This window comes from Cinclus cinclus, chromosome 9, assembly GCF_963662255.1.
Source record: "Cinclus cinclus chromosome 9, bCinCin1.1, whole genome shotgun sequence".
Classification (NCBI taxonomy): domain Eukaryota; kingdom Metazoa; phylum Chordata; class Aves; order Passeriformes; family Cinclidae; genus Cinclus; species Cinclus cinclus.
The window spans coordinates 4,500,559-4,523,731 of record NC_085054.1 but is presented as its reverse complement, the minus strand read 5'-3'; the positions used below and the strand labels follow the sequence as shown (position 1 = coordinate 4,523,731).

Sequence of the window (23,173 nt, the reverse complement as noted above, 5' to 3'; positions counted from 1 at the left end):
GATACAATCTCACTGATATCAAAAAGAAGAATTCCCCGAGTGGTGTGTTACCCACAAGCCCATCCTCTCTTACTGATTTTGCAGCCTTTTTAAAATAATTTCTTTCCCCTCTAGAAATACATTTGCAAACTTCCTTGATTGTCCCCTTCATCCCTAGCCAAAAAAAACTGATCACTATCACAGGTAGTAGTGTTGTCCCTGTGGCTAAAACATAAAGAATTCTTTTGGAGGATGGATTTGAATTTTAAATTGCAGGATTTCCTAGCTTGGCTTTCAGGTATGATAGTGGGAGGAACCAGCTAGAGCTGTGATGAAGCACTTAAGTTGAATGCTCACTGCAGTCAAAGGCTTTATAGCAGGCATTAATCAGTGCTCAGCTTAGAAAGCCAGTAGAGCAAGCTGGCCACACTCACACATACAAGTTAATATCCTTTAGTTGCTATGATGTGACTGTTTAAAAATATGAGAATGACAAAGCTTGTAGGGAGCACTAATATCTGTCAGCAAAGAAGGAGAGTAAGAAAGAGCTTCTGAGCAGAGAGGTAGAGACTTGTCAGCTATTTCAAACCTCCCTTTGGCTAAAGAAAGACTTCAGCTCTCCCCTTGCACATCTGGCCTTTCAGATATTTCAGGGGTTTGTTTTTGTACTTAGCCCTGGTAGGCACTTTGGGAAAGGGCAATTGCCAAGTCCTAGAAATAAGGTTTCAAATACTTCATAAACTAAGGAAAACAAAGGGAGTTTCAGTTATCAATTATCCAAGAGTAAGGCTTTGTACATGAGATCAGATTCTGTTGGGAAGAGTGGGTTGAACAACAAATCCTGTAGCTGATACATTTTGGAAGGTACAGGACCTGCTTTTAGTTTGCTGATGCCAGCCACAAAGCCACTGCCTGGCTGTAGTGTCCCTTTTGCAGAGAGGTCTGCCTTATGGAGTGACAATTTTTTTTGCAAATGTTACACTCCAGAATCAGAAATGTTCTTGCAAAGTCTTGGATTTATTCTACAGTCCTTTGCTAGAAATTCTGTATCTTTGTTTTCCAGAGCCCCCAGCCTATGATTTAATAACTATTCTAATGGCAGCTCACAATCCTTGCATACATCACTGTAAACTTTCAGTAACATGTGGTGGCATGGACCAAAGGCAAACAGATTGAACATTAAAGTTCCTTAAATCAGGGTATCAACCCTACAGATCTTTGATAAAATTCCCAGGATTACATTCTCATGCAAGCCCTGAACAAACAATCTGTGATAAAGCCACTGTTCATTCTATGCTTTTTGTAGATAAAACTGCAAGGAAAGAGGCAAGGAGAAGGTGTCAGAAACAGAAAAGCAAGGCAAGGTTTATAGCAAGGAGGGATTCTGAAATGTCCCCATCCCTCAGCACTGTGTTTCTGTATTGCCTAGCTCTGTCACGCAGTGTTTAAAGAGCATTATTGACAGAGATGCAGGTGGTGCATTATCTGGTCTTCACTAATGTTTTCACTTGTAAGAGACTTCTGGGCAGATCTTGTCTCAGAATATGCTTCACTCAGCCCAACAGTGACATCTGAAACCACAAAAAAGCTACATGCACCTTTCACTGATCCAGCCACTCATATTTCCACCAAAATATCCTTTTCCCCCTTGGTATTCTGATTTCCCTACCTCCATCTCATCACAAGCCCTGTGAGATTTCCATGGAGAAGCTGCTCCCCTAAAATGTCCAAGACTTGTGGCATGTGTTCCCAAACTTGGTATATGTCCCTGGGAAGAGATACATATTGTGCTGTTTCTGAGGTCTAGTTCCTGCAAAGGCAAACCAGACAAAAATATGGATGTGGTTGAATGTGACCAAATACCTTTAGAAGCCTTAGCTCATGATTCTTGTTCCCTTCAACTGCTGAAACAATCTCTGCTGGCCTTGAACGTTGTCTCACTGCTGCATATTCCAAGTGTTAGTGTGAATCTGTCAGTTTGAACACCTTGTCATTCTCTTTGTCCTATCCAGTGACTTCTGCCTTCTGCTACATTACCCACTTCTCCCTTAATTTAATTTAATTTAATTTAATTTAATTTAATTTACTTTCATTTTCTAGCCCATCCCACTCTATCAGCTCACATCCACTCTTCAGAAATACCCTCCAGACTTCAGCAAACAAAGCTGAGCTTCATTCCTCACTTATCATTAATTCAAAGAAGTACTTTAGAATCTGTTCCGTGCCCTTCCTTGGATGAACTTCACACTTTGAGCTTATGAAAATGCTTTTCTTTGTCAGGTCTCCTGCCTTTCAAACATTTGAATTCTCCATAAGTCTATGGTGCTACAGCACTCTCTCCTTTATATAAACTTCATTGAGTCCTTTGCTTTATAAAGGTTTAATAATTCTAGGTTTTCCAGGAGTCCTGCTTTGATCTGAATAGTTTCAAATACTACATTTTTATTTTTTTTTATATCAGGGACTTCATTAGCCTTATGTAAACTGGAAGTAGGCCCTTAATTATGCTCCTCGTCTGTAACCTTTAAAAATATTTCTTACCCATCTCATTTTTTATTAGAACATAATTTCTCATGTGTTTTCAGCATTGATTTATTCTCTTGCCCCTCAATAATGCAAACTGCTGCAGTGTCAGAGCCAGATACTCAGAAATATGCCTACCTCTTTCTGTTTTTCGTTTTTGCAATGCTTTAAGAAATAAAGGAAAGTGGAAGCAAAACATTTCTCCATTATTTCTCCAGTCATGGGGTACACTTAATAGCCTAATTTTAGAATTGGGGGGTTCCTTTGGTCCTTCTCTTCTTGTTCATAAAAACAGACTAGTTTTCAGTGTTTGCTTTGGGGTGAAGATACCTGTTTTATTCTGTGCTCAATCACAAGTGATTGGTCTAGAAACAACAAATATATGGACCTCTGCTCTGTAGAACTCCTTCCGGTAAAAGAAAGTTGTCCTAAAATATTTGTCATAAAATCTTTCTTTTGCCACAACCCCCTGCAGGAAACTGGAGAAGAATAAGGAAGTTAGTGTGTGAAGACCTTTTGCCTGTGTTGTTTCTCAGGCCTGTGTCTCTATTTCCTCTTTCTTCTGTCTGTATCTCTTTCCCTACATCTCAGATCTTACATTTTGACCATAAGCTGCATGGGGATGGTATGGGGACAGTACATTCACACAGGCCTGGCTGCTACTGAGATATAGATGGCTTCTGACAAATAACATGTAGCAAACCCAGCCAGGGAAGGGCTAGAATGCAGGCACTCAAGGCTAACTGAGAACTGGCAGCATTAAAAAGTTGGGAAGAGATTTGCCCTCTGTGTTTGATAATTATAGATGCTGTGCATATCAGGAAAGCTTGGGTATAATTGACTTTATAGTAGGAGAAACAAAGCCTAGCTTCCAGAAAAGAAATATCAGTGATTGTGTCACAAAGAAAAAGGACACTCACATATCCACCCCCATCTCAAATATTTTTGGATAATCTGCTCATCAGCAGATGCTCACAAGAAGACCAAGCCCGTGTGCCCAAAGAAGTGGTGGAAAGATAATTCCTCAGCTAGTGCTGTCCTCACCTCTTCTGAGGCTGGACTGAGGGCAAAGGCTTAGGACTGGAGAGCAGCATTTACAAAACCAGGTTAGAAGCTGAGAAAAAGATAACAACTCTGAGTGACTTAAAAATCAGTAGTTTTGTGATGTGAATTGCGATTCCTTCAGGAACTGAGTCTGATCCACCAAACTTGGTTATATCTAGGATTTTACTTAAACTAACCAGGTTTTACTCCTTTAATGGCAATGAAATTGTATTTTCCCAGTCACTCTGTTATTTCCTTTTATCTTTACTTCTTGTTTTGTACAATAGATTATTTTTTTCTTCAGCCATACCACTCAGAGGTCTGGACTTTTTTCAAATGACGGTGCATTTCAAAACTCAAGTATGTTTGTGGCAAAGGAACATGGTAAAAAACATGAACTGCTTAACATAATGAGACATGATCTCACATCTGAATTTAGCAAAATATCCTGAAACCAGATAGTTATGCAAATTATAAGAATTACTTCTCCCCATTACATCTTAAACAATTTACCAACTAAGTTCCTGTCACAGAAAAATACCATGGCTTACAGGTGTGAAAATAATGTCGTGAATAAAACCATTTTGCAATGGGAATTCTGACAGGGTATCAGCAGGACACCCTAACAAGCGTTCAGTGAAGAAAAGCAAATCACTAGAATGCAAGTGACTACGACAAAAATGAGAAAGAAACTCACACAAGAAACTGAGTTATTTAACTTCTTAGCAATCTGAGTAATCACAGTAGTGTAGTCCAGTGTAAAAGCACATGTCCCTCCCTCAGCTAAGTTCAAAGAGGTCATGAAGCCCAAGCCACTCCTAAGGTGAACTCTTTGTTTAAGGTTCTGCAGCTTTGCACTGCAAGGCCCTCAGCTCTCTCTCCTCTGACACTTTGCTGGGGTAGCATATGTAAAGTACAAAGGTTATACTTTAAAGTATTAAGGTTTATACTTTTTCCCTGTGGCATGGGAATTAATATCACCTCTAAGAACAAAGACCACTACAAGTATGTGCGCTAAAGGAAAGAAGAATATAATGTTGATCTTTTGGAGCACAAAGCACAAGATTTTAGGAACAGCCTGAGGAATGACATCACTTAAAGACCTGAATTTCAAAGTCAGAATTAGGGCTCTTCTTTCATCCATTCCCTTGCCCGGCCACTAGATCATGTGTAAGGTTCCATTTATGGGAAAGTGCGAAAGGGGAAGGGTTCCCAAGATAAAAAAAGAAGGGCAGGAAGATACCAGACTCCAGAAACAAGAAGGTGCAGTAACTAGGTGAGATAGGTCCTGTGGCTGTAGCCCACAAAGCATGGCCTGTATTTTTCATATGATATATTTAGGGAAGGTGAGGCAAGCAGAAGTCTGGAGACTCTTGACCAGCTGAAGAGTAGTTTCATAAGGGACACAGAGGAGAGAAAAGTGTTCCCAGTGATTCTTGTGGATTTTATTTTAGTGGAAAACTCAATTCTATTATCAATACCTTGTTCCATGCCATAACTGAGCTGGGAAGGATAGGAGCAGTGAAAGTGAGATCTTACTTGGAGCAAGATTTCTTCTACTGCATGATCTACCTGCTGTCTGCATACATTAAGTCCAGAGCCAAAGTCTGATTAGGAAGGGTAGAAGGCACCATGGCAAGGTAATCTCTGTCATTGGAAGGGATAACCAAAGCTTCACAGCTCTAATTTATTTACATCACTAGGCATTTTTGTGATTTCAAGACTAAGTATTTATCCTGGATCTTTCGATTGGGTGGGCTAGTGTTCAAGAACTAATGCTGTTAGTTTTTCTAGGTCACAGTGCAAAAGCAGGTATTTGCAATCTACTAGATCTACATATATAAATGATGAAGCACCTTCTAAAAGAACTTCTCAAAGTGTGGGTAAAAAAAAGAATGCTGGCCTTCAGGATAACTGAAGTGAACCTTCATTTTTATGGAATTCTTTAGGCAATGATTCATGGATGTGACAGCTTATCACATGAAAAAGCAAAACAATTTTCAGAGCTTACATGACTTTTAAGAGGTCCATGAGCAAAACCTGTTTCACTGAGATTTGAAATGACGCAGGTGCTCTAAGCAGAGATAGCAAAAATCAAAGCTCCTGCAATGTTTCATCTGCTGATGTCAAGGTAGTTAGGCAGTAAAGTCCACAGGTAACAAAGTTCTGTACAGATGTGGAAGTCATCAGCTATAAACCTAGATAAATTTTTCTTGGAAACAGGAAAGCTTAAAGAGGCTGGGTTATGATTCCAGTCAAGCTTCTGATACAAAAAGATGAAGTAATTGCAAGTGCAACCAGTATTTTGAAAGGGGTAGCAATTTTTAAACATCCAAAGCACTAACATTAAAGCAAGCAAAGAAATTGGGGGTGGAGGCAAGTCCTCCATAAAAAAGCTAGCGTGCAGTGATTCACTGTGCCACAGTAGGCAGAAGTACAGTTCTCTGCACGTTGCCCTGGTAGGAGATACCTGATGATTGCTAAAATATTAAGTGCTATGATTTTGCAAGCTGGCACCCTCAAAGGGCCTGAAATGCTCTAATGATGATTACCTTTCCTCTCACAATTCTTAAAGCGGAAAGGACAAGAGTTTCAGATTGAATATATATTTTCCATTTGCTAAAGAGTTGTTTTGCTCACGGTGTTTGAGATTAACTGTGCACGTACTAACCAAACCCACTACTTCCTTTCTCGTGAAACCAAAACAAAGCTTCATACTACTTTCAGGTACAGCATCTGGGATCAAAGCTATATATATACATTGGCTCTGTGTGGGTTCAAACATTTCGAAGATTCAGTATCCTGAAAGGTGTCACCTCTTTTCCAGTCCTGAGAGTTCCAGTTTATCTTAAAGTCTGAAGGCATCAGACCTTCAACCTCTTCAGCATCTGTCCCAGCACAGGAATGCTCTCGATTTTGGTCACCGTGGGCTTTCTCTGCACAGCCACTGCCATTGCTGAAGGTGGGTAGATGAAGGAAGCAAGGGGTGTTGACTTGTTTTCAGTTTCATGTCCTTGCAGGAGAGGACTTGGTACAACAGGGAGAGGAAGGTGACATAGGACTAATGGGAGAGAGGTCTTGGTGCACTGCAAGGTGTCTGGAAAACTAGCCACAGGCTTTAGAGCAGTACTATCTGCAGAGACACTGGGCAACATTCAGAGTAGCTCAAGAAGGAAGAAAAGATCTTGAAAAACCAGGCCCTGCAAGTGAAGTTGTAACAGCTGATAACATGGCTATAGCGGTTTGAATGCATGGAGAAATTTTACTCTTCATCTGGAATTCTTGTACTGCAGAACTGAGAAGATAAACCCTGCCCCAAAATGGACTGATATAAAATGAGACTGAAAAAATAATGCTGCATCTTCACAGCTTACTAAAGCAAAAGTGCCTTTCTGTCATGTGTCAGGATAGAATGTGGAAGTTGCAAAAAGTTGTCAGTGAGGTTGTACATGGCACAGTAATTTCCCCCTAAAATTTTTTTGATAGTCTGTTTATCAGGCCTTGCTGTGTGCTGCTATATTGGCTTGGGGTATAAATTGTTGCTATACTGTGGCTTGGGAGTAGCTAGTTAAGAATAAGGAGAAAAAAAGATCAGAAACAGAAGTATGCAAACAGATTTTCTATTCAGTTTTACTGTTACTGTTAATAATTCTGTTCTGTGCTCCATACAGGATGTCAATTTTTTTGTTCCTAAATGTAAACATGTTTATTTCTACTAGGCAGAAATTGTGGTTTACAAGCCTGATTTTAGATTTCAAATTTCAGCCTTATCATCTATAGGCTGGTTTACTTTTTATGCTTACGCATATTAAAAAGTTTGTGTTGTGGGAAACTGAAGCACGCAGGTCATTCATTGCTTGACTAAGTGGGCCAAATAACCCACTATTTAAACAACCAGTAATCGCTGAGATTTATAATATCATTTTTAGTAATAAAAAAATTTATCGAGCTTTTTAAAGAATAATAATGCAGTGCTAACATGAGCTGTGGTCTTGGAGTCCTTTCTTTGAAAGCAGCTTTTCTAGGAATTACCCATGGATAATAGGAAGTGGCAGGACTCCCTTCCTACTGTGCAGGTTTGGGGCAAATGACTCCAGATCCTTTCTTGACTGTTCACTCACCATCATGCTCTTTACTTCCTTACAGTAATGGAAGTGACTCAGCCAGCAATGGTGCTGGCCAACAGGCAAGGAGTCGCCAGCTTGGTGTGTAAATACAAGAACATCGGGAATGCAAAGGAAATCCGAGTGACTTTGCTTAAACAGACTGGTGACCGGTTCACAGAAATCTGTGCTTCATCATACACCATGGAGTTTAAAACATTCTTTGTGGAAGAGGTCATTCAATGCCACGTTACCCCCAGCCAAAACAATGTGACCCTCACCCTGGCTGGCCTGCAAGCAAATGACACCGGGCTATACATCTGCAAAATGGAGCGGATGTACCCCCCACCCTATTTTATGAACAAGGGAAATGGGACACATCTCTATGTCATTGGTAAGGAAAGCAGGTTTACAGTGCTGTGGTATTTCCAAGTTAAGGTAGTTGCTATTATGTCTCAAATGCCTTCAGAGTTCTGTTTGTAAGAAGTGAGGGGGAATGCTGGTTTCAGCACTGAAAACTTGATTAACTCATTTCTTTCAGGTGTCCCTGCACACACCCAAAGCAAGCATAGTCATAGCCACGGAATGATAGCATAAGCAACACCATGCAGTGTACACATATGTCTAGGCAGTTAGATACAGAAGTGCAAAAGTAACAGAGTAAGGTGTGAGCTCTTCTACAGATAAAGACTCTTTTCATTGGAGGTTGAGTAGGAAGCAACTGAGAGCTCAGTCCTGGTGGTACCCTGGTGATGCCTTAAGTTTTAGCTTTCATATTTTCCAGATTCTATACTGCATTAGTATATAACTCTGAACTTCATATAAAGTTTTAGCAAGTTCTCTTTGCAGTTTAGTTAGACAAAACGATCCTTTTCCAGCCTGAGAACCAAGGACACTCTTGCAGCTTTGGGCCCAAAAAAGTATAAACAGCAGTGAACTGAGGAGAGCAATCTGGGAAGATGGGACTTCACAACCTGAAGCTGTAATTGGACAATTAACCCCAAAATGTAACTGGACCAAAACTTGTAAAAGTGTGAAAACTCATGACACGCTATCCACCTTGGGTCCATCTTGGATGGAGCCACAGCCAGGCTCTTGTACTGCCCAAGGTGTATCCTTTGAAGGCCTTTTTAATAAATACCTGTTTTCTTCCTTTAACACTGTCTAGCCTCGGTTCTAGGTAGCCTCTTTAGGCATCACTGGGATAGCACATCTTAGAGAAAAGCAGTGTAGAGGCTGACTTACTAACTCTAGGGCCTTTCTTATGAGGCTCATATGTGACATGACTTGTGTGACATCATATTTTTTAATTTAGATCCAGAACCTTGTCCAGACACTGCCATATATCTCTGGGTATTAGGAGCTACTGCCTCAGGATTTTTTCTTTACAGTATCATCATCTCAGCCATTCTTGTGGGCAAAGCGGTAAGTCCCATCAACTCAGTCCCCTTCTGCTAATAATACCCCTCTGTGTGATGAGGAAAAGAAGAAATGAGAGCAGGGAAAAACACTGGAAACAAACCCAGTGGGATGCTCCATTTTACTAGTGCAATATTATTACAACAAAGCAAACCAAGAGAACTTGCTGGAGCTGCCTCTTATATTTATTTATGGCTCATTTGTTTGTCAGTGTACTAGAAAGCAATCAGCTTCCATAGCTGGACTGAGCCTTGGTTTAGGGCTGGATGCTTAAAACCAGGCGAAGTCCTGGATGCTTCTGGGATTGAAGGCAGCAGTCTTCATGTGTACTCTCATTTCACAAATGATTCACAGAAAATCCCAGAATTTGGATTTTTTTCCTTTTCTCATCATTCATCTCTGCAAAGCAAATTTAAACAGCCTTCTCCTTGGATGGGGAAGTATAACTTTAAGCACTTTTAAATTCACAGCTAGAAATGTCTGCACAAAAACATGCAAAATGTAAACCTGGGTTGCCTTTTTCCACAGGGATCTGCAGCACTCATAGTCTGTTAGAAATGTACCTGAGCTTGAAACCAAACAATGTCTCTGTCCCATATTTTTCAAGCAGTGCTTGTCCCTAGAAGTTAAATGAAGCTGTCAGGTGTGAACACTCCTAGCTTTGAACCAAGACTAAACTCAGAAGCAGGAGCACCTTCAAAGGGCTAAATGAATGGCAGAACTCTTTTTTTTTTTCTTTTTTATAAATAGCCCCTGTACATCCTGATCCTCCCTCAAATGCTCTTAACAGATCCCCTGTAAAGAGGCAGAGAAAGGTGCCTAGAATACATTCTACTCAGCAAAGGAAGAACATCCATCAGTTTCTCTAAAATGTGCTGGTCAATAATTATGCTATGATTGCTTATTTATTTTACTTTCTTCCCTTATGTTACAGATAAAGAGAAGACAATGTCTCACTACTGGAGTCTATGTGAAAATGCCTTCTGAAAAGCTAGAGAAAAAAGTGATTCCATTCCACATCACTGTTAACTGTAACAAGGAAAGAGAGAAACCATTTCCTAGCTGGGATGGAGAGCCTGCTAATTCATTTCAGTTAAAGAAATGAATTAACTGTCTTTTTACAAAAGGTGTACAGGAAAGTGAGAGAATATTCTTTGTAACTTCAATGGTTTGAAGGAGAATAAATAGTGTATGTATTCATATTTGAAGATTAACCTGACACATAAAAATGGCTACTTTAGGCCATTGACTTTTTGGAGATGTATTGTACCAATATGTTATATATATATATATATATATATGTGTGTGTGTGTGTGTGTGTGTGTGTGTGTGTGTAGCATTAATAGCTATTGCTGAGGCAGTTGAGCATTTTACTGTCAAATTTCATCATGTCTACTGATCAAGTGAAATCCAAACACTATTATGACAGAGGTTTGTGTGTCATTGCAAGGCTGATCTACAAGTCTGGGGGGCAGAGGTAGGAGAGCACACTAGTGTACAAAGGAATGTTGACTTTTTTCCCTGCATTGGTATTTATTAGTTCCATTTCTGGCATTAGTACTCTGCACTTCCACAGAGGCCTCCCCATAGGCTGGTACAGGTGACAGTGCTGCTCCAGAGGCCTGATCTTCGCTCCCTTGAGTGGCATTGTGTCCCAGAAGTGCTGTGATGGAGCTGATGGATGTCTCTGAGCCAATGCTGACAGGTTGGTTAGAGGAAAGGCTCCAGCAGCAGCCCTCTTAGGCTGTGCTGGGAGAATGCTCCAGCTCTGCTGGGGCCTTGTGTTTTACAAATGCTAAATTAGCATCTATCCAAAAGGCAGAAGTATGTTGCTGTATTTAACAAAGTCTGTTTTCCATGAAAATACTTTGTTTCATGAAAAAAAAGTCCATGTAATTCCATGACAGTGTATAATCTTGTTTATTAGTTATGTATCATTCAATAAAAACCTTGAAGCTTTGCCCAAATTCGAGTTCATTTCTTGTTCACCATTCTCAGAAGAAACAGGAAGTGGCTACATGTTAGAAAGCAGTGAAGACACCAGGTACCTTTCCTCTCTGACCCTGTGTTTTGCCCTTCAGAGACAACCTGTGTGCTCATGCTAACACTTCCATTCTCAGCTCTCCTCCTCAGCCAGCCACCATTACAATCTGTCAGTTCTTCTATTTGTCTAGTTACAGCTCCTGTGGTGTGCTTCAGAGACACTACCAATCAAGTTTTCACTTCCAGCAGTTACTCACGTGCAGAAGGTAGCTGTAATGCCTTTGACAGCACCTCTTGTACATGTTTAAACAAAAAACTTGTCCTAGTTTCAAATTCTGTTTTCTTTGCTCCACTCTGACACTCCCACTCTCTAAATGGCAGTCAACACACAAAGCTGCTGGAGCATAAAACAGTTTCAGAATTTCCAGCTACCATCCATTAATTTGACTATTTCCTATCAAAATTTGACCTTGCAACCCAAAACACTGGCAGCATGTGCCTCTGTTTCGCAGCTGTGAATTAATCTTCTTGTCTGCACAGCTGTGCAGCCAAACCCCAGAGCCCTGTATTGCATGTTTTTGCAGTGGCAGCAGCTTCCAGAACACCAAATCTCATAGCTCTTTTAGTCTGCTTTCCCTCTCTTGCCCATTCATCTGGCACCACCTCCAACTGTGCAGAAACACATTCAAATTCTCATTTTGCCAGCGTTTGCAGGTGCTAACTTCTCCCTCAGTGTTGATACACAAGTGTGCATTAAGTAGAAGTAGCATCTGATGACACATCCTTTTTTTTTTCAGTATTCTGACATTAGGCTGGTATTTTTCGCTAATTTTTCACTACCTGGTGTTTTGGGGATAAAAATGGTAAAAGATCACATATCTATTGTTGCTGCAAAATGACTACATTTCTGCACTTTCAAGTGCAGCCTGATCAGGCAAGTGTGTTCCACGACTCCATGATGAAAAACAGGTTTGACCCACACATCCACTTGTAGAAGCTGTACAAAGCATGAATAATTATCCAGAGCAATTTTTTTCCCACCACAGCAAGTAGTGAATCATGTGTCTGACTCCTAATCAAACTGTTTCTTTTTTTCCCCTTTCCTTGGAAATTCCTCTATACTGGGACCAAGAACTTACTTTTCTTAAGCGATCTAAAAGCAGTTCAAGTAGATTATTTTCTAAGCTTATCCCTCTTGGGTGAAGAGATGCTTTGGATCTGTATCCACCTTATGACATCTGGCCACAGCTAGCTGTGAATCTGTGTCACCACAGAACCTGTGAATATTCAAATTCACCCCCATTTCTGACCATAACTAGGCTTTCTGCCTCCACCTGGCCAATTTCCTCTTGGTACATCTTTGTTTCCTTGAGACATTCAGTCTGAAACAACCAGGGAAGCATTCTGCCATGAATAAGCAACGTGTTACTAAAACAGCTGAATAATGAAGGTTATGGGAGAGCAGAACAGAAACAATACTCTCACACACAGTAGTAGCAATATTTTGTGTTTGCCTCTTGCACTTAAATGAATATTGGTATAAAGTTTATTAATTATCTTATTAGAAATTACTTTGCCCAAATTCTTTGTCTGCTCTCATCTTCTCTTCATCTTAGTGGTTACGTTTTCCACCCTTCTCTTGTTGCTGCAGTGCCTTATTTTCTTTTGCTTTCCTTACCACTGTGGCAGCCTTTTCTGAGCTAAATATTATATAATGCTTTATCATTTTTTGTTCTAAGCCAGGTTCCCCTTTTGAATTTTCTGGCAGGGTAATAGGTGCACTCAAATCACCAGATGAAGCAGTGAAGACTGAACTGAGATTTCAGTTCAGATTGTATTGACAATTATATTCTCATAATTCATATCTGGCACTACAGAGATGAGTGGAGCCTAAATAGCTGCAGAGATGATATTTATACCTATCTCCCTATGGTTCATATAGCAGCTAGTTCTGATGAGGGCAGACCCCAGACCTCAGGGAATTTTCACTGTCTTGTGACGCACCCCAGAACCTCGAGGTCTGTGCTTTTCCCTGATAGCAGGGAGGAGCATCTTTCACTATCAGCACCCCAAAAAATTTTACATATACAAGTCAAATATAGCGTTCTGTGAGATCAGAGCAGTACCAAAATGAAAGGTGCAAATGCTAGATCACTGTACATCTCAGAAAATGCAATAAAGAGGAAATCATGCTTCTTGCTGGGAAGAATGTGTAAAGCAAAGATGAAAGGATTTGGTCTCAGAACTTGGGGCACTAGAATGGGGACTTTTAAAACACAACTGAGTATCTTACCTGGACAGTCAAATTATGAGAACCTACTGCTTGGTGAGTTCAGAAGGAGCTTCTTTTGATGTGCTCTTCACCCCTTTAGGAGATCTGCCAGCCTGTTTGTGAAACAGAGAGTGTGAGGTTTTGGCTAGATGGGTGGGATTTCACAGGTATACTTGTCCCATCAAAGACAATGGTATATTCATATACCACTCCCAACCCCCAATATTCTTTCATTTTCATCCACTTTATCTGAGCTTATTTTTTCCTTGTAATTTTCAATAATCAGAATCCTATCTGATACAGAAAAACATATTACAAAGGTTTCCCACACAGCTACTGTGTGAGTAGGCAATGACTGGTCTATCATTTTAGGATTAGAGATTCCCCACTCTTTGAAGGAATGTGTGAATCTGAGCTCACTACTCTGTCAGGCCTTAAGGTCTGTAGGGAAAGTTCATTCATTCCATTTATCCACAGATACTTAATCACTTTTTTTTTTTATTATCAAGGACTCCTAGGCTATGAAAGAGCAGACATTTTTGACCTATTATTATCCTTCCTAACCTCCTGACTTTTACTCAAGACTCCCTTGGGTCTAATTTCTTGTTTTCCAATAACCAAGGCTGACATTGGCCAGGTAACTCCTAATGGATCTGATACAATTCCTGCCTTCAGAACCAACTTTGAGCTTTGCAAGTCCAAAAAGTGTATGTGTGTGAGGAGCTGAGGGGAGGTTTGGAGGCAAAGTACCTTGGAAGGTTAGATAAAACAGGCTTCTTCCTTTCACTAGACAAAAGCTATTGCTGGGGAGTAAGTTCTGAAAAACTAACCAGAAAAAGCATTATTTTGCCTGTGACAGGAACAGTTTGAACCATGACTAAAGAGCTCTACCTCTAGGAGAGGCATAAACAGGAATTAGATTATGTATCCAAGAGTTGCAACATGAAATCCAAACCAGAGCAGGCTGGTGTATAGCAGAAGGATTTATGCATTACTAAACCATATTTGCTGACATTTGCAAACTGCATTCTTGCTTGAACATGCAGAAGTTATTTTGAGGTAGCTACTATCACAACTAAGCAGTGGGACCCCTGCACATAGCAGTTATTGATAAAAGATCTTAGAAATTGTGGGAAGAGGGATGTGTAGAACTCGTGCCTGAAGTCAGTTTAAAAAATTTGGTTCTTAACTAGAGGGATGAAGCAAGGAAGAGTTTAGGTAAGGGACAAAACTTCACTGGGAATCATTAGTAATTGCAGCCAAGGTAACATGGCAGATGTTTCCATGAGCTAAGAGATTGTTACCTACTCAATGTTTCACTGTTCTTTCCTTTCTCGACTTCACAAATGTAATTTTCTTTCTATTTCTATAGCAAGCTGTCATAATCACAGTCATATTTTTATATTTTACTGAACATTTCTTTTTGTGGTTATGAAGTTCCAGTTGAACAAAAAGTTCTCGGTTTCTTCATTGATGGCTTTTCCTCTTCATTCTTTTCTGACTGCTGTTTATAAAGAGTAGTACTTGAAAATGTTCAGTTTGGCCTGCACCATTCAAAAAAAAGCAAGACTTTGCTTTCAGGGAAAATGGAATTTCTCACATAATTATATGATTCCAATAGGTGGTACTTTTAGATGACCACATCCTGTAACAAAAGAGATGATACAACTGGGAAAACTTGAAACACTGGGTAACATCTGGTTGGACTGTGCTGTGCTGTGGGTGTGATTTACTGACATTCATGCTCTAGCCTGTGATGCAGCAGCTTGTGTGGAAAGCTGGAACAAGCAGTGGGGTGCTTTATTCTTCCCAGACAGATCAGTGCCTGGGATGTAGCTTTTCTATAGGAAATGAATATTAAAGTTTGGGCCAACATTGCCACTGACATGAAAAATACAGGATTGCTGGTTTTGTATAAATTAAAATATATGCACTGAGCAAATAGTCCATGGGTTTTTTTTTTCCAAACTAGAAACTCAGTAGCCAGACCCCAAAGACTCTTACAGTTCAGTATCACAGGCAGTAAACAAATCCTGCACTACATTAAATGGGTTATTGTTAACTTACTACACCTTAGTCTTGTTTGTACAATTTCTCCTTGGGAATTTGTAGCTTCCTTGAACTAGTGATGAAAGGGGCCAGGAGAAGTACAGCTTACTTTTGTGCAAACTAGAAAGTGTGAGGGGATTGAAATGTACTAACTTCCACAGTACTTAGTTCTGGGCACTTGCAACATCATCAGCTGTAAGAAATATTTCAATGTCCTTCCTCCCTGTGAAAATTCTCATTCGAAGCTGGGTCTCTGATGGCCCTCAGCTGAACTCCAGGCATGTCTTTCCATGTGCTGGTGTGTGGGGACAGCTGAGGTGTTTGAAGTTCTGTAGATGCTTTGATAAGATTTCTTTTCATCTTGCATGCTTTCAGAGCTGGCCTTTGTACCTGCTAGACAGAGCTGCTAGTTCTTGCTATTGTCATCTTTCTACTTTGTTTGAAGCCAAACAAATAGGTGATTAAAAATAGGCCTTCTCTTCTCCTGTGCTACAAAGGATCTTAGGTGGTACTATGGTCTAAATTATTTGCATCATACAGATAAAAAATGTAGACACAATCAGCTGGATAAAACTTGTAAAAACACTAGGTGGTGGGGAAAGAAGTACCAAAAATAATTCACATTTGAAACTGTCACAAAATGCGGTATGTTAGCAGTACTTAACCGAGATCAGAAAGCAAAACAGTTCATTTCTCTGTAAGTTATCAATTCCTTCTGGTAAGTGACACTTTGGAAACATTTGACAGCTTCATAACTGGCTGACAATGTTTTATATGCAGGAAAGATGGCTAGAACAGCAGTAATCAGCAGAATAAGGCGGTTTCGTAGTTGATCTTTGGTGAGGTGTTAGATCGTGTGGGTAGCATTTATAAAAGCTTTCTCACTTTTAATTCTGTAGCAAAGATGACTGTCTGCTTCACAAATTAATAATATTTTCCATTCTCTCATAATGCCAAATGAATTAATTATATCATATTGTATTATATGACTATTTTTCTGGTCTTTTTATAGTACTCTCTCACTAAGATGAAATACCTCTTAAGCTCTTTTCCCTCTTCATCTCTCTGCAATAACATAGTATCATTATTATAATTTTACCAATAGGTTCCAAACTCATGTTATTCCTCCTCTCTTATGCACGCCACAGGGACATATCTGCTGTAAAAATTCCTCACACTAATGCCATCATTTAAACTGCAATTTTGAGAAAAACTTGCATTGTTTTTTTATCATGCTTTTACTTCATATTTGATGACTAAAAAAGACCAGGCTTCCACACGCTCTCATTAAATACAGCAATTGCTTTACTGTCAGTGGTCACAAGGAAGGTATGGCTCTTTCATGGGAGTTGACAGAGGAGCTTCAGCGGTGCTTCAGATGCCTCAGTCAGAAATACACCTTAAGCAGTTGCTTTATGGCTCCTGGAAGGAGGGTATTCCCTATGCTAAGTGTGTGCATGTGTTTTCTTAGGTTGTTTTCCAGTGCTGGATGCTCCAGAGCACCTGATGGCTCGTGTCTCATCCAACACGGCCCAGAAGTAGAAGGGGATGCAGGCTGTGTCTTACCCAGGGGGTGGGTGACTTGCTGGAGTGGGAACAACCTGCACAGCACTGGTGGGAGTCGGGCAGCAAAAGGAAAAGGCTGCAGGAAGTGAGAGGGAGTCAGCCTGCCTGCACACAGTGTGAATGACACCTCCAAATGTGGCACCTCAAAAGGTTGACTTAGATTCAGCAACATGGATGCTTTTGGCTCTTACTTTTCAACATGCGGAACATGAAACACTCAGTATGCTCTAGAGACATAAAGTACTTCAATTTAATAACTTCTTCTACTCACAGTAAATAGGTCAATATTTATTGTGGCAAATTTTTGTGTATGGAAAGACTGTGGAAAAAAAGGAAATTTGTTGGTATTTTTATATGAAGTACTTTGACTTCTTTGAAATAGTGTTTAACTTTATATTTAACTATATCAAATTTATAATCAAATAACTCTTTTTGCCAAACATTAAATTATTTTTTCTTAACTTCTTAGTTTGTCAAAATTCCAGCTTTTCAGTTTAGATAGTGAATTTAAAATGAAATTTAAATCTAGTTTTTGCAGAAGAATAGAAATTATTGATGTGAGTGTTAAACTTGTAAGGAAAAAAGATATTGAAGTTTTAATATAAAAAAAATCCAGATTAGGCCATATGTAACAAAAACTCTCATGTTGATCTTTCCACCTTGCAATGAAACCAGAAGTGTTCTGTGTTTTTTTGTGACATTTAAGTGGCTAATGAAGTACATTTACTTTTCAATAACTAATCAGCCATTCTTCTTCTGATTATGCTATGGGCAGTTACCACTGTACGATTCCAAGTTCAAGTAATTTTAACAACAAATAGAACTTTAGAAGCTACAGTTAGACCTTTCTGGGTCTTTCTAACTTCCTTTTAACTTAATCCTTTCTTTACTTGATTTAATTGCTAGTATATGGATTAAAAGCATTGCCATGTGCAGCCAACTATCAGATTCACATTAAAAGTTTGTTCATGTGGCTTTAAGCCCATGAATAAGTCACAAAATCTTACTTGTCATGTAATGGTAACAATATGGTGTAGCAGAAAGCTGTCCCTGCACCAGAACTGGAAGAACAAAAGCTGGAAATAGCCTGTTGCTTGTGAAGCAGGTAGTGTGGGAAAGTAGACTTAGGATTTAAATCTATTAAACATATACAATAAAATATAGTAATCTAAAAATATGCTTATGAAATATGCATAACTCTCTATTGAGTATGCCTGAAGGCTTCCCTTGCTACCTAAACCCACAGTCTATTAAAAAATCTCTTGACAAAACTTGTCACTTATTCAGCAATACATTGCCTTGACACTGTTCTCAAGTAAAACCTAAAAATCATCAGAAAATCAGTGTTGCTAGTTTCTGTCTAGAAAATATTTCCATATTTTGCTAAAGTGCTACTTTCAGCGTTTCCAGCACGAAACTGATGCACATCGATGATATGTGATCACTAGAGATCCCTTGTCCCTTTTGTAATAAAATGTTTAAAAAGAATACCCCAGCAAAATTTCAAATCAAGAGACTTTGCAAGCTCTGCAGAGTTTTCTTTAGCTCCTGCCCTAATTTCTTCTTAGGTATGTATGAGTACAAGGCTGACACTTTCCAGTGAGGGGTGAGTTGATGCAATTAGTCACCTTCACTTAACTAGAATTGTCCAGAAAGCTCACAGAGGGAATGCTCTGAACCTATTGAAAAAAACTCTGTACACATGCACACATGTGTGAATGCAGCAATTAAAGCACGCATTAAAGCCAAAACTTTCCTTGGGTCAAAGTAAGACCTTGTGCTCAGCACCAGAGACAGGAAGGAGAAGATCCACTTGCCCAAAGGCAGTGGTACTGCTGGGAAGTGAGACACACGGGTTGCTGCTGCCTGATCCTACACCAAAGGCAGGAGCATGCCTGGAGCACTGACTATCCTGTCTCTCTGCCCTTCCAGTGGAAACCTTTGAAGGCTGGCAGGCCTTCTTGATTTCTACTGATGATAAATTTCAATGACTTAGGCGCTGTCACCTACCAAGGATTAGTATTTTGAATCTGTTTCTGGCTGGAGTTTTAGGTGTGCTGGTAATACTGTGTTTAGATTTCCTTTTCCCTTCCCAAGTCACACACATACTTCAGTCAGGTATCTTATTTGTAAGCAGTTAATCATGAAGTATCAGAGCTCGTCTTTTCAAAACTGGCAAACTGCACAGCAGGCTGTGCCCTTGGCTCCCAGCCCTGCTGCAGTCACAGTTAACTCACTGGGAATGCCAAAAGACTCTCACTTCTACTTTTGCCTAACAGAAGAGCACAGCAGCAGTAACTCTTCATTTCATATGTGGTAGCATTATTACTTGCAATAATCAGTAAGAGTACAATATAAATGAATATGAATAAAACAGGACCTGTTCTATAGTGTCTGTAGGCATCATTCAAGACCAGACAGAGAAGGCAGGGAAAAAAAAGGTGGGAGTGATGCTAAAAGCCACAGTAGCAGCTGTCCACTTCCCAGCAGTGCCCAAGAGCAGATGGCAGGGAAGAATATACAATCAGTGATAGCATGCTATGAAACCTTCCTAAAATACTGTTCCAGCCCTCCTTCACCAGCAGCTCAGGAACTTCAAAGGGTGGTGACTTTGTCTTCAACAGCCTCAAGGGATTTCTCTTCAATGAATTTGCTCTGTCACTTTTTGAAGCCCTGTGAACTTTTGAGTTCACATAAACAAGGATAATCAGCTGTTCTGTATTACAGAAGGAATGGAAGAACTCAGAGCAACACAAACAGCCTTGAAAAACAATGGGAAAACCTAGAGAGAGCAAAGGGGATCTCTGGGGTAGTTTTAAAAGTCTGGAAACTATGAAATATTTCTTTTCATAGTGGAAAGCCAGTTATGTTTCCATATCAACTAGAGCAATTTGTACCTGTCTGATATAAAGCAAGTAATAAAATAACCACTTTCTTCTCTGTAACCACTAGTACTAATCATCTACTTATGAAAACATAACCAAAAGGAAAGATGCAAATGGCCAAATAAATTTTTCCCTTTCAACTATTTTTCTTCTTCAAGCAAAAGAAGCACCAAAACAGTCTGTCGTTCAAGAACTACAGAGCCTTCAGTGATGTCACTAGAAAACACAGTGTAACCACAGAATCACAGCAACCCAATGAGAAGTAGAGTGGTGTGACTGGTTTGTATTTTTTTTTTAACAGCTTTTTGTTACCTAGCAGGGAAGGGAAAAACTTATGACTTGTGGAGGTACATGCCTAAACCAACATAATAGGAATTAATGATCTTGTAACTACAGAATCCTGTATTTGTTGATTGCATGTGTAGCAAGATACCCAGCATAAGTAATACATTTGTACCTTCACCATCATGCTGTGATCACCAACAAAACAGTGCTTATAGATTTCTGGCTCACAACAAGATTCATTCCTGGCCTGGCAGCAAAGCAAGGCAGCTTCCAGCCAGAAGGGGATTCCTGAAGAATTCTGAAATTAGGTTTGTGAACAGCACTACCATTAGCCCCAGATGCTAATGTAACAGTGTTTAGCAGCAGTATCAACACAGTGAGAACAGAGAAACACCAACTTCCACCTTTTCTGACAGTCATCTAAATTCATAAGAGTATAAATGTAAAGGCTGTACCAGACGAGAATCAAAAATATCAGAAGCCAAGCATCTTACCTCACAGATAAGTACCCATCAGTGGGTGCCCAGTGAGGAATGTAACATGAGGAAAAACATATGGTAATGCTATCCTGAAAGACTCTCATAACCTACAAAAATTTTCAGGTTGAGGAATTGTCTGATTCTGACAAGGAGACAGAATATCCAGGATTCTATGGTGTCAACAGAAACAGTATGGACACCTCTATTTCCCCAGCTTCACTGTGCTGCAGCAGGCTCCAGCAGGCTGCTTGACTTCTGCTCTGGGTATGGGTGTGCTTTGCTGTGGTTCAGTCAGGATCACATGAGACCCAAATGAAGAAAACAATGAAAGCCTCCCTAAGCAAACATTCACATTTTATGACCAGCAAACACGGAGGGGAGATCAAAGAGAGCTAGTGTGAAAAGTGTGTTTTTTCAGTCAGTCATGGGCAAACAGGGAACTGCACATTCCTATACAATGTGTACACATCTGCCTAGACCAACTTAATAGTAGCTGGGAACAGCTTAGACTGAGCAGAGCTTGCTGAGGTTTTATTCTGAGCACAAGGGTGTATTAGCTACTGGGAAGCTTATCTGAATGTAACTAGATACTGACATGAGCCTGGCAGCAGCAGAGCTCATTCTTTTGGCTCCAGTGCTGTGTCTCCTGGGAGCAGAGAGGTGCAGGGCAGCTGGGAACTTCAGTGAGGAAATCTAGAGTCTTTACATGACAAAGGCCAAATCACCAGAATATCCTATGGTGATGTGCAAGGTGATCACTGTGGTTAATGTTTTAGAGTAGTCATTTCAATAATATTTTCTATAGAATATGGATATCTGATTTCTATTTTCTGCTCCTTGTCACTCTAGTTATTCCTGCAAATTCCTTTTCGTGTGGTGATAGTATCTAAGCTAGCTGAAAGAAGGGTGCCTAGACCCCTCTGTTACAGTGATATCCTGAAGCACACCAAAGGTTTTAAAGCTGTGCTTCACTGGTTAAAAGTACTCTGGAACAAACAGCAAACACGTCAGAAAGGTTTATAGCCGAATCCCATCCTCTCTCCCGCAGGAGAGAATTTGCTCCCGGATTTAAAATTGGTTAACTCAGTTACTCTGAGTGGCAGCAAACTCTGTCGAGTTGTGTCTGGCCTCGAGGGAGTTGCTCCTTCACTCTCGGCCGGCCTCGGCTATGACGCTTTCAAACCCTCCTGAGACCTAATAAACCTGTTCTGTCCCTCTGCGTGCAGACACTGGCGACCCTGACATTGCACTGCCCTCTGCTGTGCGGATTCAGAATTTCCCCCTGGTTAAAAAAAAAAAAAAGAAACAAAACACCAAACCTTTTTACACGCAAAGCCACGTGCACGTGCAGAGGCTGCTGTGGGATTCTAGGAAACCACCGAGAGCAGTCCTACCTTCGTGAGGGCCGAAGCGGGGCCCTGCAGGGTGACCCTAAAGGGCTGCACTGCAAGGCAGGAGCTGGGCTGTGCCGAGACCGGGCTGAGGGCGAGCCCCGTGCGGCACCGGCTGCACGGCACGGTCCCATCCCCATGGCCTGGATCCATCCCCATGGCCTGGCTTCATCCCCATGGCCTGGATCCATCCCCATGGCCTGGATCCATCCCCATGGCCTGGATCCATCCCCATGGCCTGGCTTCATCCCCATGGCCTGGCCCCATCCCTCCCTGCCTGGCCCCATCCCTCCCTGCCTGGCCCCATCCCTCCCTGCCTGGTTCCATCCCTCCCTGCCTGGTTCCATCCCTCCCTGCCTGGCCCCATCCCTCCCTGCCTGGCCCCATCCCTCCCTGCCTGGCCCCATCCCTCCCTGCCTGGTTCCATCCCTCCCTGCCTGGTTCCATCCCTCCCTGCCTGGTTCCATCCCTCCCTGCCTGGCCCCATCCCCACGGCGGGGCCGGCCCCCGCTCCCGCTCTCCGCCTCACCCGGCCGGTCCGCAGCGCCCCCGCGCGGCCGCAGAGCCGCAGAGCTGCCCGAGGCCCGGGGACAGATGGACTGGGGGATAGAGGGGGATTGGAGGGACAGCGGGACACGGGGACAGACGGACAGGGGGACGGGGGGACAAGGGGCAGAGGATACGGGGACACGGAGACCCGGGGCTCGCCGCGGTCCGCGGGCTCCGCTGCAGATCCGGGCTGAGCGGTCACTCGGGCTTTCGGCTACGGGTCAGCAATGCTGCTCCCCCCGAGTCAGCGCCCAGGCGAACTCAGCCTGAAAGGCAGCTCTTGGAAGCCTCTCCTCCCCCAGCCCCTCGTGGCAGGAACCCGGGGCTGACACAGCACTGCAGGGTACCCAGCTTTGGTTGTCTTTGCTCTGGCACCCATCAGAGCAGTGTGGCTGGACGGAGTGAGGAATCTCACCTTTGCAGGTGGGAGTACTGCCTTCGGTAGCCTTGGCCTGCATGTACAAATAATTTTGCTCTTTGTGAGATTCTAAATGACAGACATAAAGTAGAGGAGACTTAGTTACTTATTTGTGATTTCATTTTTTACTCCCCAAATCTACCAAGCTCTGAGCTGTCTATACCTAGCTCCAGTTAACCACTAACAACAGTAGTGAAGTCTGGCTTGGAGACACTTGAAAGACAGGGT

At 41.3% G+C, this 23,173-nt stretch overlaps 1 protein-coding gene across 1 annotated transcript; it reads left to right on the top strand.

The window, feature by feature from the left end:
- Positions 1–6,450: 6,450 nt before the first annotated feature.
- CTLA4 (cytotoxic T-lymphocyte associated protein 4) lies at positions 6,451–10,173 on the top strand. Its single transcript, XM_062498524.1, has 4 exons — positions 6,451–6,508; positions 7,693–8,043; positions 8,965–9,074; positions 10,003–10,173. The coding sequence occupies exons 1-4, from the start codon at positions 6,451–6,453 to the stop codon at positions 10,171–10,173; spliced, it is 690 nt and encodes a 229-aa protein (XP_062354508.1).
- Positions 10,174–23,173: the final 13,000 nt, after the last annotated feature.